We start from the raw sequence: 15,838 nt of genomic DNA, 5'->3' as shown, positions 1-15,838 counted from the left end.
AGATTTAAAAAATTGAAGAGACGAGACAATTTGAACTATAATAAGTATAAAAATGACAATAGATACATAATGCCACATAACTGTATGCTTAAAAATGGTAAATTTTATGTTATACATATTATACCGTTATTTAAAATTGGATTAAGTCCCATCAAATATGTTTAAATTTTTGAATTCACTTTAAAACTAGTCACCTTGGAAGAAAACAGGAAAGCAAAGAGAAAGCATCAAACCAAGGTTCTGCTTTTCCTACAGAAACGGTATAATTAGGCAACCAGATAGTACATCAGGCAAGCATTTCTTTATAAAATTATTTCAACTAATAAATGGAAATAAAATGATAGAACTAGATTATTATCATTTTACAACATTCAATGAATTAATTGATGGAGGCAATAAGAATCAACAGTTGCTAATATTGAGAACAGAGGACATATCCAGACATGATGTATCTCCTGATAAAAGAACTCAGCACCACTTATAGTCTTGGTATGATAAAACTTCTGGATCCAGCTGACTATTTTCAAGAAAAGCTGCTGATAGAATAGATGTAGAAAGGCACCATGCATGTGCAAGCAAAATTCAGATTGTAGAAAATGCTCTAGATCAAACTGTCCATGTTCTTCAACAGATAAATTACATGGAAAAGAAAGGCGTGAAGAGGGAACCTGTAGATTAAAAGATATTTAAAAGTTGAATTGATAATTTTTTAACACTCATAAGTGAAGTATTTTATTTTATGTACAAAGAGCTAGTTTCTGCTTTACGGTAGATTTCTCCACAGCCAATTCAAGGAAGTTCATTTAGTCCAACTTAATGAAGCCTATATCCTTGGCGTACTGACGGAAACACTGGCGGCACATGTTGAGTCTGTATTTCCGGATCAGGCCGTGTCGATTTGAGCAGACTCGGCAAGAGCTAGAACCCTGGCCGAATTTTCTCGGGTGACTCCAGTAGAGCTGCTGGTGACCCATGTTGCTTTCTCGGAGGCAACAAGGCAAAAAGGGTGAATTGATCATTTTTTTAATGAGCAAGGCTCAACTAAAGTGTCAAAAGATGCACCCTTGTATAATAAATACATAAAGATATGGGAGAAAAGTATTACCATAAAAATGCAGAAAGTAGACGTAGGGGGACTTCTGGGATGGCTGGCAAAGTACTACTTTACCTGGATGGTAGTTACAAAGTTGTGACCTTATAATAATTCACTTCCTATGCATTTTTGTATGCCTTTCTGTGCTTTATTTTATAACAAATATATTTAAGGCGGCATCTGGAGTGAGCTGTAGTAGTATGAGTCATCCAGGACTGCCATGTGGATACAGAGCAGAACAAAAGATAATGAGAGAACCGGTTAGCCCCCAGAGGCCATCTAAGGGCCAAGAATTTGCCCGGCTACATGTGGGTAGATGGTAACTGAATTGTATCATGATTTTGGGCCAAGACAGGGTTTTGAATTCCTGGCAGAAATAGATGAGAAAGGGCTCAGAAGTTGTTTTGAGCAAATCATATTTTAGTTCCTGGAGCAATTTAGTTCTCTAGGCATCATAGCTCAAGCCAGACAATTATCAGCAAAAACTTGGAATTGCACCCTCAATACTGTGCTATTTGAGGACTGTGCGTGAGGAAGTACTAGCTTTAGAGACCCCCATTTCATTATAAAGAAATGTTATAGCATCCTTATCAGCAATACACAGTGTGCTTAAAGCTATATCCAAGGCTGCAGTCAGCTCTTTCTCTGCCAAGAAATCTGGAGGTGAGGTGCTTATTACATAAGTGATACCAAAAATCCCAGATATAAGTTCCCAGGGGGATGGCAGCATAAAATGTCAGAGCAAGAAAAACATTATGCTCGACCAAAGATTGTAATTTCACGGTTCGATACAAATAAACACATTAGAATCTTAAAATCCACAAATCTGACAATACCGATTGCTGGTAAAGATGTGGAACAACAGGAATTCTCATGCATATGTTGGTGAGAATGCAAATATTGCATAGCCACGTTAGAAGACTGATGGTTTCTTACACAGTTAAATGGAGACTTACCACACAAAACAGCACCTGCTCTCCTAGGTAATTACCTAACAGATTTGAAAGTTATATCCACACAAAAACTGCATATAGATGCTTTACTTATAATCACCAAAATCCGGAGCAAACAAGAATTCCCTTGATAAACAAGCTATGGTACATCCATATAATGGAATACTATTCAATGATAAAAAGGAATGTGCTATCAAAATATGTAAAAAAATATATTGCAGCAGCCATCATAGACTAGGAAGTGATTTTTTTTTTTAAAGATTTATTTATTTATGCATACAAGACCTGGGGTACAGACCAGAGGTGTGGGGGGTGAGATGATTCACCAGAGACAGAGTGGGGAACAGAACTGGCAGATGGACCGAAATACACTGCTGAGGGGAGCAGCAGGCAAGTCAGGAGAGGTCTGCTGCGCCATGTGGATTGCTCCCTGGCAGGCCGGGGATCGAACTCGTGCTGCAGAGGCTGCAGACACCTTCATAGGTTGCGTCTTAACCCCTTGCACCACCAGGGAGGCCTTAGGAAGCAATCTTGATGATAGGAGCCATGCACCAAATATAGCAGAACAGAAAGAAAGGGCCCAAGTCCCACGGAGATTATGTAGAGCTGCCTTATCAGTCCTGGCTACCTACCCTGGACCTTTTTTTTACAGGAGAAAAAAATAACCCCCTTGTCATGTGTAGCCACAGTAATTTGGGTTTTTGTAACATGCTGTGGAATCTAATCCTAACTGATATATTGACCAGGGATCATAAAGAAGTAAAATATTTATTGGAAATTTTAGACTTTATGTATGAACTATCCTGAAGAAAAACAGTAGGAATGTGGTTTCCTAAGGTAATGGTTAAATCACTTAAATCTGAAACTGGCACCTGGTATACACTGAAAAGAGAAACTTTAACTCATCCAGTGATTGTGTCTTTTGACAAAGGAATTTTCCTTGTGAGCTAATTTGTAGTGCTAGGTTATCTGCGCTATTCCTTTGCTTTGCTGCATTGTGGATTTGGTGAAAGGGTACGCAGAGCATCATGAAGAGCTTGGACTTGACCTTGGTTTCTTTCTTTCTTTTTTTTTTTTTTTTAAAGATTTATTTATTTTATTTATACAAGCACTGGGTACAGTCAGAAGCGCTGGAGGGTGAGAGAATTCACCAGAGCCAGAGCAGGGAGCAGAACAGGCAGAAGGACCGAAGTACACTGCTGAGGGGAGCAGCGGGCGTGGCAGGAGAGGTCTGCGCGCCATGTGGGACCCTCCCCGGTGGCAGGGGATCGAACCAGCGCTGCAGAGGCTGCGGGCAGCTTCACAGCCCAGCGCTCAACCGCTGCACCACTAAGGAGGCCCTTGACCTTGGTTTCTTTGCCCGTTGTGCCTGGGCTACACATGGGGGAATATTAAGTCAATAGATGTGCTATGTGATAGAATCATGTCCTTTGGGGGTGAAAGCAATGAAAGGGAAAAAATTCGATTTTTAAAAAGTAATTCCTTCAATTTTGGAGACAGACAGGGAACAGGCTAGAGAGGACAGAATGGACTTTTCTAAATGCACCTTATTTGGGAAACATGTAAATCTTTTTGTATAATTATAAAAACAAATTTAAATCAAAGGGATAAAAAAATCAATCTCTAATAACAAAAGTGAAACAAACCAACGTGTATAGAAAAATTGGTGACTTAACAACACAGAAAAAAATTATTTCAAATAATTTTAAACACAGTATTGACTGTACATCCCTTTTGGGATATGTCCTATGTGGACCAAAAGAAATACAAACAAAAAAATCTTTCTTTCTTTTTTACTGAATTATTTATTTATTTTTAATTTTCTTATATCATTGTTCATTTTTGTACAATATTTGATTTCTCCCCTCAGGTGTGGGCCCCCCTAATTTTCCCACCACTACAGCACCTGTGAACCATCACCACAGTCTCTTGTGCCCTTCCCACCCCAAACAAAAAAACCTTGAACTATTAGTGATGATTGTACTATTGCTATTTTGATACTATTATTGTATATTACATATATATGAACACATGCATATGTATACTCATACACACATATATATTAGGATAAAGCAAATAAGTAAATACATTAATGCCATTAGGATCTAATATTTTCAGCCTCAAAGAAAAGAGATACAAACATAAATTCAATGAAATTAGGTAAAAGCCATGTAATCATACTTTTTGAAGTGGAGGTAGCAATATGAATTTGTGAATTACTTTTACCTTTCTAAAAAGTACAAACTTCCCAGCTCTGTGGACAGAAAGGGTAACAATCAACTGTGGGGCTATTAGTGTTCCTCATACTCAGATTATCATTTTTCTGCCTTTAGTTGCTAAAAGTAACCAGAATTCCCTGAAGAAATAGCTGGCTTTTGTAGCAGAAAAAATGGAAGCAACCAAATATTACTGATACTTATGTCATATCAAAAGGACAAAGTAAACAATTTTAAGGGGTTCTACTTGCTAAAGATAGGACAGTTCAAACATCAAAAGGAATGATGATCTTTAAGGTCAGGAACAAGAAAAGGATGTCTGCTCTCATCACTTTTATTCAGAATTGTATTGTATATGCTAACAAGAAAAAGAATTAAAAGTATCAAGATAGGAAAGGAAAATGTAAATATATCTCTATATGCAGATGACATTATCCTGTAAATAGAAAATCCTCAGAAATGAGCTAAAAAACTATTATAACTAATAAGTTCAGCAAGGTTGAAGATACAAGATCAATAAACAAAAATCATTTCTATATCTATGCACTATCAAGACAGCTATGAAAATAAAATAAAAAGCAGCTCCATCTATATTAGCATCAATAAATAATACCTTGGGTTAAATTTAACAAAAGAAGAACAAAATTATATGCCGAAAATTATAAAACATTGTTGAAAGAAATTAAAGATCTAAATAAATGAAAACTTATCACAAGCTTATGAGGCAGATAGCAATATCGCCCCCCAAAGTGACCTACAGATACAATGCTATTCTTAACAAAATCCCAGTTGCTTTTTTGCTGTAATTGACAAGTTGACCCTAAAATTCACATAGAAATGCAAGAGACCCACAATTGCCAGAACAATCTTGAAAAAGAAGAACAAAATTGGAATACTCACACTTCTGATTTCAAAACTTACTATAGAACTATCATAATCAAGAGAGTATGGTATTGGCATAAAGACAAACATACAGGGGGCCTCCCCGGTGGCGCAGCGGTTGAGCGCTGGGTTGCGAAGCTCCCTGCAGCCTCTGCAGCGCCGGTTCGATCCCCGGCTGCTCCCCGGCCACCGACCCGCGGGATCCGCAGGCACGAAAAGAGAAGGGCTGAGGATTGAAATGAGGGGCTTGAGACAACCTGACGCTAGCATTTACTTCTTTATTTTTCCTTTATCCTTTTCCTACTTTTACATATCTTTCTTTTCCCTGTCTTTCTTACTTCCCTGACCTTCCCTCTGCTCCTCTCGCATTAACCTCCCTCGCAATAACCTCCCGACCTTCTCGTGGTTCTCTTCTTATATCCTGGGAGCTCCTCCCATCGTACCTCCCAGTCTCATTTGATTAATAGGAAACACCTGTGGTTTCTCAGCAGGCAAAACGGTAAAGCGAAAACTAATTAATGGCACGTGTGTTGCGCAACACGACGCATGCTCCAGGCGGCTCCGGACATCTCCTGCCGCCCGCTGCTCCCCTCAGCAGTGTACTTCGGTCCTTCTGCCTGCTCTGCTCCCCGCTCTGGCTCTGGTGAATTCTCTCACCCTCCTGCGCTTCTGACTGTACCCAGTGCATGTATAAACAAAACAAACAAACAAATAAATAAATGAAAAACATGCCTCTATAAAAAAAATTAAAAAAAAAAAAAGACAAACATACAGATCAATTCAATAGAATTGGGAGTCCAGAAATAAGCTCTTTCATTTACAGTCAGTTTTCAACAAGGATGCCAAGACTATTTAACAGGGAATGAAGAGTCTTTCTGACAAATGGTGCTGGAATAACTAGATATCCACTTGCAAAAGAATGAAGTTGGAGCCTTATCTTACACTATATACAAAAACTAATTCAAAATGGATCAAGGGCCTAAACATAAGCATTAAATCCATAAAACTCTTAGAAGAAAATAAGAATATCTTGATGACCTTGGACTAGGCAATAGATTCTGAGATACAACACCCAAAGCACAAAAGCAAAAGAAAATATATAGATAAATTGGACTACATCAAAACTATCCAAAAAACTGAGAAGGCAACCAAAAGATGGAAGAAAACTTTTCAAATTACGTATTTAAGAAGAGACATTTAGAATATGTAAAGAAAAATTCCTAATGACTCATTAATAAAAAGACAACCCAATTTAAAAATGGGCAGAGGACCTGAATAGATTTCTCTAAAGAAGGTATGTACATGAAAATATAGCTCAATAAACACATCTCAAAAGATGCTCAATATCATTAGTCATTAAGAAAATGCAAATCAAAATCATGATGATACTACTTTTTACCCACTAGTATGGCTACAATCAGACACTTGATAATAAGTGTTGGCGAGGATGTGGAGAAATTAAAGACCTTACACAATGCTGTTAGGAATGTAAAATGGTGCATTTGCTTTGGAAAACAGATTGTTACTTAAAATGTTAAGGATGTAGCTACCATATGACTTAGGAGCATTTCCACTCCTAGGCATATAACATGCCTAGAAATATATCCTATATATGCCTAACAACAAAAAATATATGTACTAAACTTGTAAACAATATTTATTGCAACATTATTCATAATTTGCCAGATTGTTGCATAATTGCAACGTTATTCAAAATAGTCAGAAAGTGGGGAAATAATGCTGTATTAGTTTGCCAAGTCTGCAGCAGTGAATCACTACAAACTGGGTGACTTAAAACAAGAGAAACTTATTCCCTCACATTCTGCAGGCCAGAAGTCTGAAATCAAAGTGCTGATAGGGCTATATTCCCTCTGAACATTCTGGGAGAAAGATCTTCTTGCCTCTTTCACCTTCTGGTGGTTCGAGGTGTTCCTTGGCTTGTTGCGGCTACCTGACTGCAATCTCTTGCCTTCATCTTTACATGTCCTTTCCTCTTTCTCTTTGTCTCTCTGTCCTCTGTCTCTCTGTCCTCTTAGAAGGATACGTGTCACGGTTCTTAAGGTGTCTCCAAAATAATGTCATCTTTAGACCCTTAACTTTATTATATCCCAAAAGAACCTTTTTCCAAATAAGGTCACAGTCACAAATCATGATTGTTAAGAGATAGACATATCATGCTGGGAACCACCACTCAACCCACTACAAACCCAAATATCAATCAACTGATGAATGGTTAAATGAGATATGATTGATCTTTACAATAGAATATTATTTGGGGATATGAAGTACTGACACATGCTACAACATGGATCAACCTGGAAAACATTATACTATGGAAAGAAACCAAAGTATCCATATTGTGCAATTCCATTTATGTGAAATGTCCAGAATAGGCAAATCGATAGAAGCAGAAAGTAGATCAGTGTTCACTAGTGCTATGGGAATCTTAGGGGACATGCAGAGTGACAGCTAATGGGTATAGGATTTCTTTTTGGCATGATGAAAATGTTCTAAACTTTTATTACTGTAATAATTGTACAACTCTGTGAATTACCAAAAATAAGTGAATTATGCACTTTAAATGGATGAATTTTATGGTATGTGAATTATAGCTCCATGAAACTGTTAAAAGTAAGGAATTAAAAATGAATAATGAATGTAATGGATTGAAATACATCAAATATGCTATAGTCTATAGGCTCATGACTTTTTTTAAAAGCACTTTAAAAAAATAAAAAGCACTTTGGTCATATTTTGATAATGTAGGTGAATAAAAGAAATCAAGCACTTATTCTATCTTTACTATATGAACTATACCTCAGGGCATCTGAATTACTGATAAGAGAAATTTCTTTATTATAAAAAAAAAAATCCCCACTGTTAAATATAGTAGAAACGATGGAATTAGAATCTCACAAATTTGCAAGCCCTAATGAAATAGGGAACAGGCATACTTTCCATTAAGGAAAGAATGATGGGAACTTTAAAAGAGACCTAACAGAGCTTCCCTGGTGGCCTAGGGGTTAAGTCTCAGCGCTACCACCACCCACAATGAAGGCCCACTACAACAGTCTGAGTTCCACCCCCAGACAGAGAGCTAACCCACATATGGTGCAGCAGACTCCTCCTGTTTCACCTGCTGCCCCCCTTAGCAGTGTATTTCAGTAGATCTGCCTGTTCTGCTCCCCACTCTCTCTCTGGTGAATACTCTCACACACATACTGCCTCTGCACCTCTGGCCTGCACCCCAGTTCTTCTATAAATAAATAAGTAAATAAATAGGACCTAACAACACCTGCATCCATGATTAATTTTACCATCACTGAAAATTTGACAGCCAGACATTAATATGTTTCTGATGTGATAGGAAGTACACAGTACCATTTACGAAGTATTCTTGCTAATAAAGTCAAACCTGGATTTGATCAAGCCTCTCAATCTAACTACCAATTAATAGGGGGGAAAAAAGGGCTTAAAGGAATATATTAAATGATACTATAATGGGAAAAAAAGCAAAAGAAAACAAATGATACTAGAGAGGTGGATGCAATCAGCCAAATACTGACTGTGGGAAAAATCCCAGAGCAAATGCCTCAACTTTTTCAGTAAACAAATAGCAAAAATGTAAGCGGGTGTGGGGGTAACCTTTGAAAAGACTCAAGAGATATATTAACACATGCAATGAGGGACCTTGTCTGATTCCTAGTTTGAAGAAAGTGACTGTGTAAGAAATAATTCTAAGACAATACAGAAATTTTTGAACATTGACTCGATATAAATGATATTTAACATTATTCTTTTAAGTTTTTTAGTTGTAGTAATGGTTATGTTTGGGGGAAAATTTTTATCCATTAGATAATACTTAAATTTTTTAGGTGAAAAAGACATAATATCTGAGTTTTGCTTTAAAATCATCTCATGGAGGGGTGAGAGAAGTAGCTGGGAATGTAGATGAAATGAGATTGATTACAGACTCATAAATGTTGAAACCAGGGAGTAGATTCATGATGGTTCATGTACGTACTACTAGAATATATATTTGGAAGTGTTCCAGAATAAAGAGGTGGGTTTGTTTGTTTTTTTAATGTTCTTTGGAACATTGAGTTGAGCCCTAAGTATGTTTTTCCTTACAAATCAATTTTTTTTCTTGGCCTAGTAAAGCATATGGGAATTTCATTTTCCCTAAGCTGACGAAAGATCATTTGGAGAAAAGGCATGTTAGAAAAGCTAAGCTTTAAAATTAGGCCTGGGTTTGATGTCCGACACCACTCTTCACTGGCTTTATGATGCTCAATTTTCCTCGTTGGTCAAACAGGCATGATAATAATAGCTCCTGTTTCCTGAGATTATTTGGGGGATTAAATAAGATATAGACCACAGAGTATTTGGCACAGTGCTTGTCTGTGCTCTGTAAGTATAGGGGACAACTAATTTTTAATAATTTTGTTATCAGTATTGGGTTGGCTTGGCTTGGCTGGGAGATTATTCTCTGTCTGCTGTCAGCTGGGTCTACAGTCTTCTGCTGGTTGAGTTAGGCCAGAATGACCAAGATGGCGCACACATATGGCAGGTATTTGGTGTTGGCTGCTCACTGGAAGCTCAGTTAGGGCTGTTGTCCACAGCACCCGCACAAGGCCTCTTGGTGACACTTGGGCTTTTCACTGCATGGTAACTGAGTTCTTAGAGATGTTCCTCAAGTGCAAATGTTCCAAAAGTGGAAGCTGCCAGTTCTCAGCACCTAGAACTGGTACAGTATCTTTTCTGCAATATTCTATTAAAGAGTCATAAGACTGCCCAGATACAATGGGACAGAAACAAACTCCACCTCTTCATGACAAGAGGGGCAAAGAATTTGTAGCCATCTTCAATGTTTAATCCACTTCATTAAGCATCCCTGTTTCCCCAGTACTTGTTCCATACAGATAAAGATTTCAAAGAAACACATCAAAAAAGTATTCAGTATGTGTCATTAGAAAGTGATTGTTTTGGGGGCTCCCTGGTGGTGCAGCAGTTGAGCGCTGCGATGCCAAGCTGTCCGCAGCCTCTGTAGCGCAGGTTCTTTTCCCCGCAGGCCGGGGAGAATCCCACATGGCGCAGCAGACCTCTCCTGCCTCGCCCACTGCTCCCCTCCGCAGTGTCTTTGGTCCATCTGCCGGTTCTGCTCCCCGCTCTGGCTCTGGTGAATTCTTTCACCCTCCCGTGCTTCTGACCTGTACCCCAGTTCTTATATAAAATAAATAAATAAATCTTTTTAAAAAATAAAAGAAAGTGATTGTTTTGGGGGCCTCCCTGGTGGCACAAGGGGTTAAGACGCAGCACTATGAAGCTATCCACAGCCACTGCAGCACAAGTTCGATCCCCGGCCAGGGAATTGACCCACATGGCGCAGCAGACCTCTCCTGTCTCGCCTGCTGCTCCCCTCTGCAGTGTATTTCAGTCCGTCTGCCTGTTCTGTTCCCCACTCTGTCTCTGGTGAATGCTCTCACCCCCACTCCTCTGGCCTGTATCCCAGCTCTTGTGTGCATAAATAAATAAATCTTAAAAAAAAAAGATTGTTTTGGACCACCCTGGCTGACATTTTTCTTGCTGTTCAGCTAAGTCAGAGGCTGGGAGGTTTGGGGGTGGTTGAGGGTGCTGAAGCCAAGGCTGGATGGGAGGAGAAACCAGGGCAGGACTAAGTCTTCTCTGCAGAAAACCCTTGTATGAGTCAGTTGTTCTCAAAAATAATTTGAGACCAAATCAGGTCATCTATTTTTAATTATTGTGGTTATTAATTTGATAAATTGTAATTCAATACTGTTCTCACATGGAATAATTCTCGAGACTTGAGGAACTGTTAGTGTTCTCTTCCAAGGTATTATTTCCTTAATTTAGTTTTAAGGGGTAACAGCTTTCTACATATTTTCAGCCTTACCCTTTAACCAACAACTGCTGACTCTCATATTTTCTCTGACATTATCTAAAACACAGTCCAGAAGAGGTTTTTGTTTTGTTTTGTCTTATTTCATTTTTCAATGTGCATTGTACAAGCACAAAGACCTCTATTTTGGGATGAGAAACATTTCCTAGAGCTGAAAAATGCAAAGTTAGAGGCAAGTTTGGACAATGTGAGTTCTACATAAAGACAGAAGTTTGCGTCTAATTGGAGCATTTACAGTAAAGAAATGATTGATAAAGACACCCAGTGGCCTCTATAAACAAGGAAGTGTAGAACCCAGCAATGCTGAACACTGTGTTTATTTTCCACTGAAAGAGGATGTAAACTGCTAATCACAGACATGCTGCAGTTTAATTTCTACACAAGACCCCTTCCTGGTTTTCTATTTTTAAAAAAGTTGGCAATCAGTTTTGCTCATTGAATTTCTTTGTGTAGAATTCTTAAGGTTATTTTAACAGATTATCAAAAAAAAAGCTCTTTTAAAAAAAAACCTTAGGTGCTTCTATGCTTGGATTCATTTTGCTATTGAAAACATCAGCTAACAGCTGTGATATAAATGCATGAAGAAGGAAATAAACACTGGGTCTTTGGCCATGACCTAGTAGTTATGCCAGAAGAGTCTGGCATTCAATCAGTTGGCCAGAAAGCAAATATGGGAGTCAGGGAATGGAAGGGGGTGGGAAAAACCATGTATTTCTGTCCCTTTCTGAAATTCTGAGCACATGAGAATACACAGCTAGAGGCTCCGGATCATCTTGGTAATGAAAGAGTGGTTGAAAGCATTTCCTTAGAAATAAACTGTCTTCATCTAAACTAAGACCCTTCCTGACACATTTGAGAAGATGTCTGACATTTGAGACTCTTTTTAAAGCCTTTTCTGACTGGTTTCAGACTCTATCTGAGGAATTAGATAACCTTCTGATATGGCTATCTGTCTTCCTAACTTTGTTGAGATCCTTTCTGAATGTTTCAGATCATTCTTTATTCTAAAACTTTTTTTTTCTTTTTACTGAAGTAATATTGCATTATAATATTAAGTTTCAGATATACACGACTTAGAATCAACATTTGTATGAACTACATTAAATTCACTGCTAACCATCCAAACCTACCCTTACCAAACCTTTGTCCCAATTTACACACTACCCTTCTTCTTTTCCTTCTGTAACCACTAATTAGAGACCATTTCTATTTCTTCTTTTTTCTAAAGATTTATTTATGTATGCACGCAAGAACTAGGGTACAGACCAGAGGTGTGGGGGGTGAGAGGATTCACCAGAGACAGAGTGGAGAACTGAACAGGCAGACTGGCTGAAATACACTCTGAGGGGATCAGTGGGTGAGACAGGAGAGGTCTGCTGCGCCAAGTGGGTATCTCCCTGGCTGGGGATCGAACTCATGCTGCAGTGGCTGCGGATAGCTTCATAGGTTGTGTCTTAACCTCTTGTGCCACCAGGGAGGCCCATTAGAGACCATTTCTAATTTGTTTTTAGAGCCATCCTTTTAGGTGAGAGACCCTTCCTGAAATACTTGAGATATTCCTGACTTAAGATTCTTTCTGAGGTACTGGAGACCCTTCCTTACTTATTTTAGGGTAGTCCTGAGGATTTTGACATGCTTCCTGACATTTGAAATGAGTCCCAGCATATTTGAGATTCTTCCTGTGTAAGATCCTTCCACACATATTTAAAACTGTACCTGACAACTCGGAAACCCATTCTGACTGGTTTGAGACTCTTCCAGACTTGCTTGAGACCATTGCTAACATAACTCCATTGCTGATATATTGACACTATTCCTGTCTGTTTGCTATTCTTTTTTTTTTTTAATAGAGGCATGTTTTATTTATTTTGTTTGTTTGTTTGTTTTGTTTATACATGCACTGGGTACAGTCAGAAGTGCGGGAGGGTGAGAGAATTCACCAGAGCCAGAGCGGGGAGCAGAGCAGGCAGAAGGACCGAAGTACACTGCTGAGGGGAGCAGCGGGCGGCAGGAGAGGTCTGCGTGCCATGTGGGACCCTCCTCTGGTGGCCGGGGAGCAGCCGGGGATCGAACCAGCACCGCAGAGGCCGTGGGCAGCTTCGCAACCCAGCGCTCAACCACTGCGCCACCGGGGAGGCCCTGTTTGCTCTTCTTACTTAACATGTTTAAAACTCTTCTGGACTATTTTCGACTCTTCCTATCTTGTTTGAGATGATTCCTACCATGTTTGAGACCCCCATCTGATATATTTCAGACCCTTCCTGATATGTTTGACAGCATTTCTGAGCATATGAGAAACTTCTTGGTACGTTTGAGACCTTGCCTAATCTAAGTGAGATACTTGCTGATGTGTTTAATCCTCTTCCTATCATTTTTCAGACCCTTGAAGACTTGTCGGATACTTTCTGCCATGTTGGAGAACTTAGTTGACTTATTTGAGACTTCCTCTGTGTGTGACCCTTCCAAAAGTACTTGAGATCCTTCTGGACTTGTTTAGACTCTTCCTAACAGGTATGAGAACTTTCTGGACTATTTAAAACTGTTCCTTTCCATGCAAGATCCTTCTGGAGTGACTTGAACTATTCCTGACATGTTTCAACTTCTAATTTGTTCAAGACTGTTCATCACTACTTTAAGATTATTCCTAACTTGTTTTGAGACACTGACATATTTGAGCTTCTTCTTTTTTTTTTTTTAATTTTTTTAAAGACTTATTTATTTATGCATACAAGAGCTGGGGTACAGGCCAGAGCTGTGGAGGGAGAGAGGATTCACCAGAGACAGAGTGGGGAACAGAACAGGCAGATCGACCCAAATACACTGCTGAGTGGAGCAGCAGGTGAGCCAGGAGAGGTCGGCTTTGCCATGTGGATTGCTCCCTGTCCGGCCACGGATCAAACTCGTGTTGCAGAGGCTGCGGATTGCTTCACAGTGTGGTGCTTAACCCCTTGTGCCACCAGGGAGGTCCTTGAGTTTCTTTTAATGTACTTTATTTTTTTTTTTAAAGATTTATTTATTTATACAAGCACTGGGTACAGTCAGAAGCGCGGGAGGGTGAGAGAATTCACCAGAGTCAGAGCGGGGAGCAGAGCAGGCAGAAGGACCAAAGTTCACTGCTGAGGGGAGCAGCGGGCGGCAGGAGGGGTCTGCACGCCATGTGGGACCCTCCTCCGGTGGCCGGGGAGCAGCCGGGGATCGAACCGGCTCCACAGAGGCCGCGGTCAGCTTCGCAACCCAGCGCTCAACCGCTGCACCACTGGGGAGGCCCCTTTTTTAATGTACTTTAAACTTCTTGACTGGGCCACTTCCTGTCTTGCTTGAGATCCTTCATGAATTGAGACCCTTGCTGATACCTCTTGTTGAGACCTTTTGTAACATATTTGAGATAATTCCAGCCATGCTGGACACTTCCTGACATCTTGAGAGACTCCTTGATTTATTGAAAATCCTTCTTGAGATATTTTAGACTTATCCTGACTTGTTTGAAAACCTTTTTGACATTTTTGAGATTATCTATTTGAGACTCTTCCAGGTTTAAATGACTTGGAATTTGAGACTCTTCCTGACAAATTTGAAACCCTTTCCTACTTTTTGAGACTTTTCCTGATATATTTAAAAACTTTTCTGAGTTGTTCAAAACTTCTTAAGCTTTTTGAGACCCTTCCTGAAGCATTTGAGCCTCTTCCTGATTCTAAAAACTTCACTGGTATATTGAAAACTATTCCTGAGTACAATCATATACTGACTTTGGGAGATACTTTTTGACATTTTTGAGACCCAACCTCCCTGTTTGAGAGAAACTCTCTTATAAATTTGAGGTCCTACTGATAATTTTGAAGACTTTACTATTTGAGACTTTTTCTGATGACCCTTCTTGGCTTATTTCATAGTCTTCCTGACCCTTGAAATCCTGAAGTATTTGAAGCCTTTTCCCATGTATTTGAGACTTCTCAGTTAGAGATGCTTTCTGACATCCTTAAAGCTCTTCTGACTCTTTGAGACTATCCAGACTTGTCTTTGACAGACATATTAGAGACTCTTCCTAATGAATTTGAAATTTTCTTGAACATTTTAATCTCTTTGTCATGTTTTAGAATATTCTTGAGCAGTTTGAGATCTTTAGTGATGTATTTCAACCATTCCCATAAGGTTGAGACCCTGGCTGAGGTACTTGAGGCATTTCCAGCCTTATTTGAAACACTTCCTAGTGTATTTGAGACTCTTCCTGACATATTGAAAGACTTCCTTGATATGTTTCATACCTGTCCCGAAATACTTGATATCATCCTGACTTGTTTGAGGCCCCTCCTGACATATTTGAAATTCTGTCTGAAACCCTTTCATAATATATTTTAAACTATGCCTGACAAATTTTGAGGCCCTTCCTGACCATTTTAAAATCCTTTCTTAATTATTCAAGGCTCCTCCTGATATAATTTAAACTTATTTTGATATGCTTGAGATTCTTCCTCTCTGTCTTCTTCACATGCTTGGGACCATTCCTGAAGTATTTGAAATACTTCTTGTCTCTGATTCCCATCCTGGTTAATGTGAAAAACTCTTCGTAACTACTTTCAGATAGATTCTTCCTCTCTGTCTTTCTTGTCATTCTTGTCTTCACAAGTTTGATATGCTGCCTTACAATTGTGTGACCATCTTCACCAGACAAGACACTTGTAATGACCTTGAGAACTTTCTAGATTACTTTGACAGATTTTCTGATGTATTCAAGACATTTGTTGGGAAAATTCCTTACATATTTAAAACTATTTCG

The 15,838-nt window shown here is 39.1% G+C and overlaps 1 protein-coding gene across 1 annotated transcript; it reads right to left on the bottom strand.

Annotated features, from left to right (window-relative positions):
- Positions 1-751: 751 nt before the first annotated feature.
- On the bottom strand, positions 752-981 carry LOC119246740 (40S ribosomal protein S29-like). Its single transcript, XM_037513084.2, has one exon. It carries the CDS (start codon positions 972-974, stop codon positions 804-806), a length of 171 nt encoding a protein of 56 aa, XP_037368981.1. The 5' UTR covers positions 975-981; the 3' UTR covers positions 752-803.
- Positions 982-15,838: the final 14,857 nt, after the last annotated feature.

The sequence above is a fragment of the Talpa occidentalis genome, unplaced genomic scaffold (genome assembly GCF_014898055.3).
Source record: "Talpa occidentalis isolate TD23 unplaced genomic scaffold, MPIMG_talOcc4v2.1 talOcc4.15, whole genome shotgun sequence".
Lineage (NCBI taxonomy): Eukaryota > Metazoa > Chordata > Mammalia > Eulipotyphla > Talpidae > Talpa > Talpa occidentalis.
This window is presented reverse-complemented; position numbering and strand designations above follow the sequence as displayed.

Bases quoted from the DNA above. Each gene is read 5' to 3' on its own strand.
- LOC119246740 (XM_037513084.2), bottom strand. From the start codon at position 974: ATGGGTCACCAGCAGCTCTACTGGAGTCACCCGAGAAAATTCGGCCAG.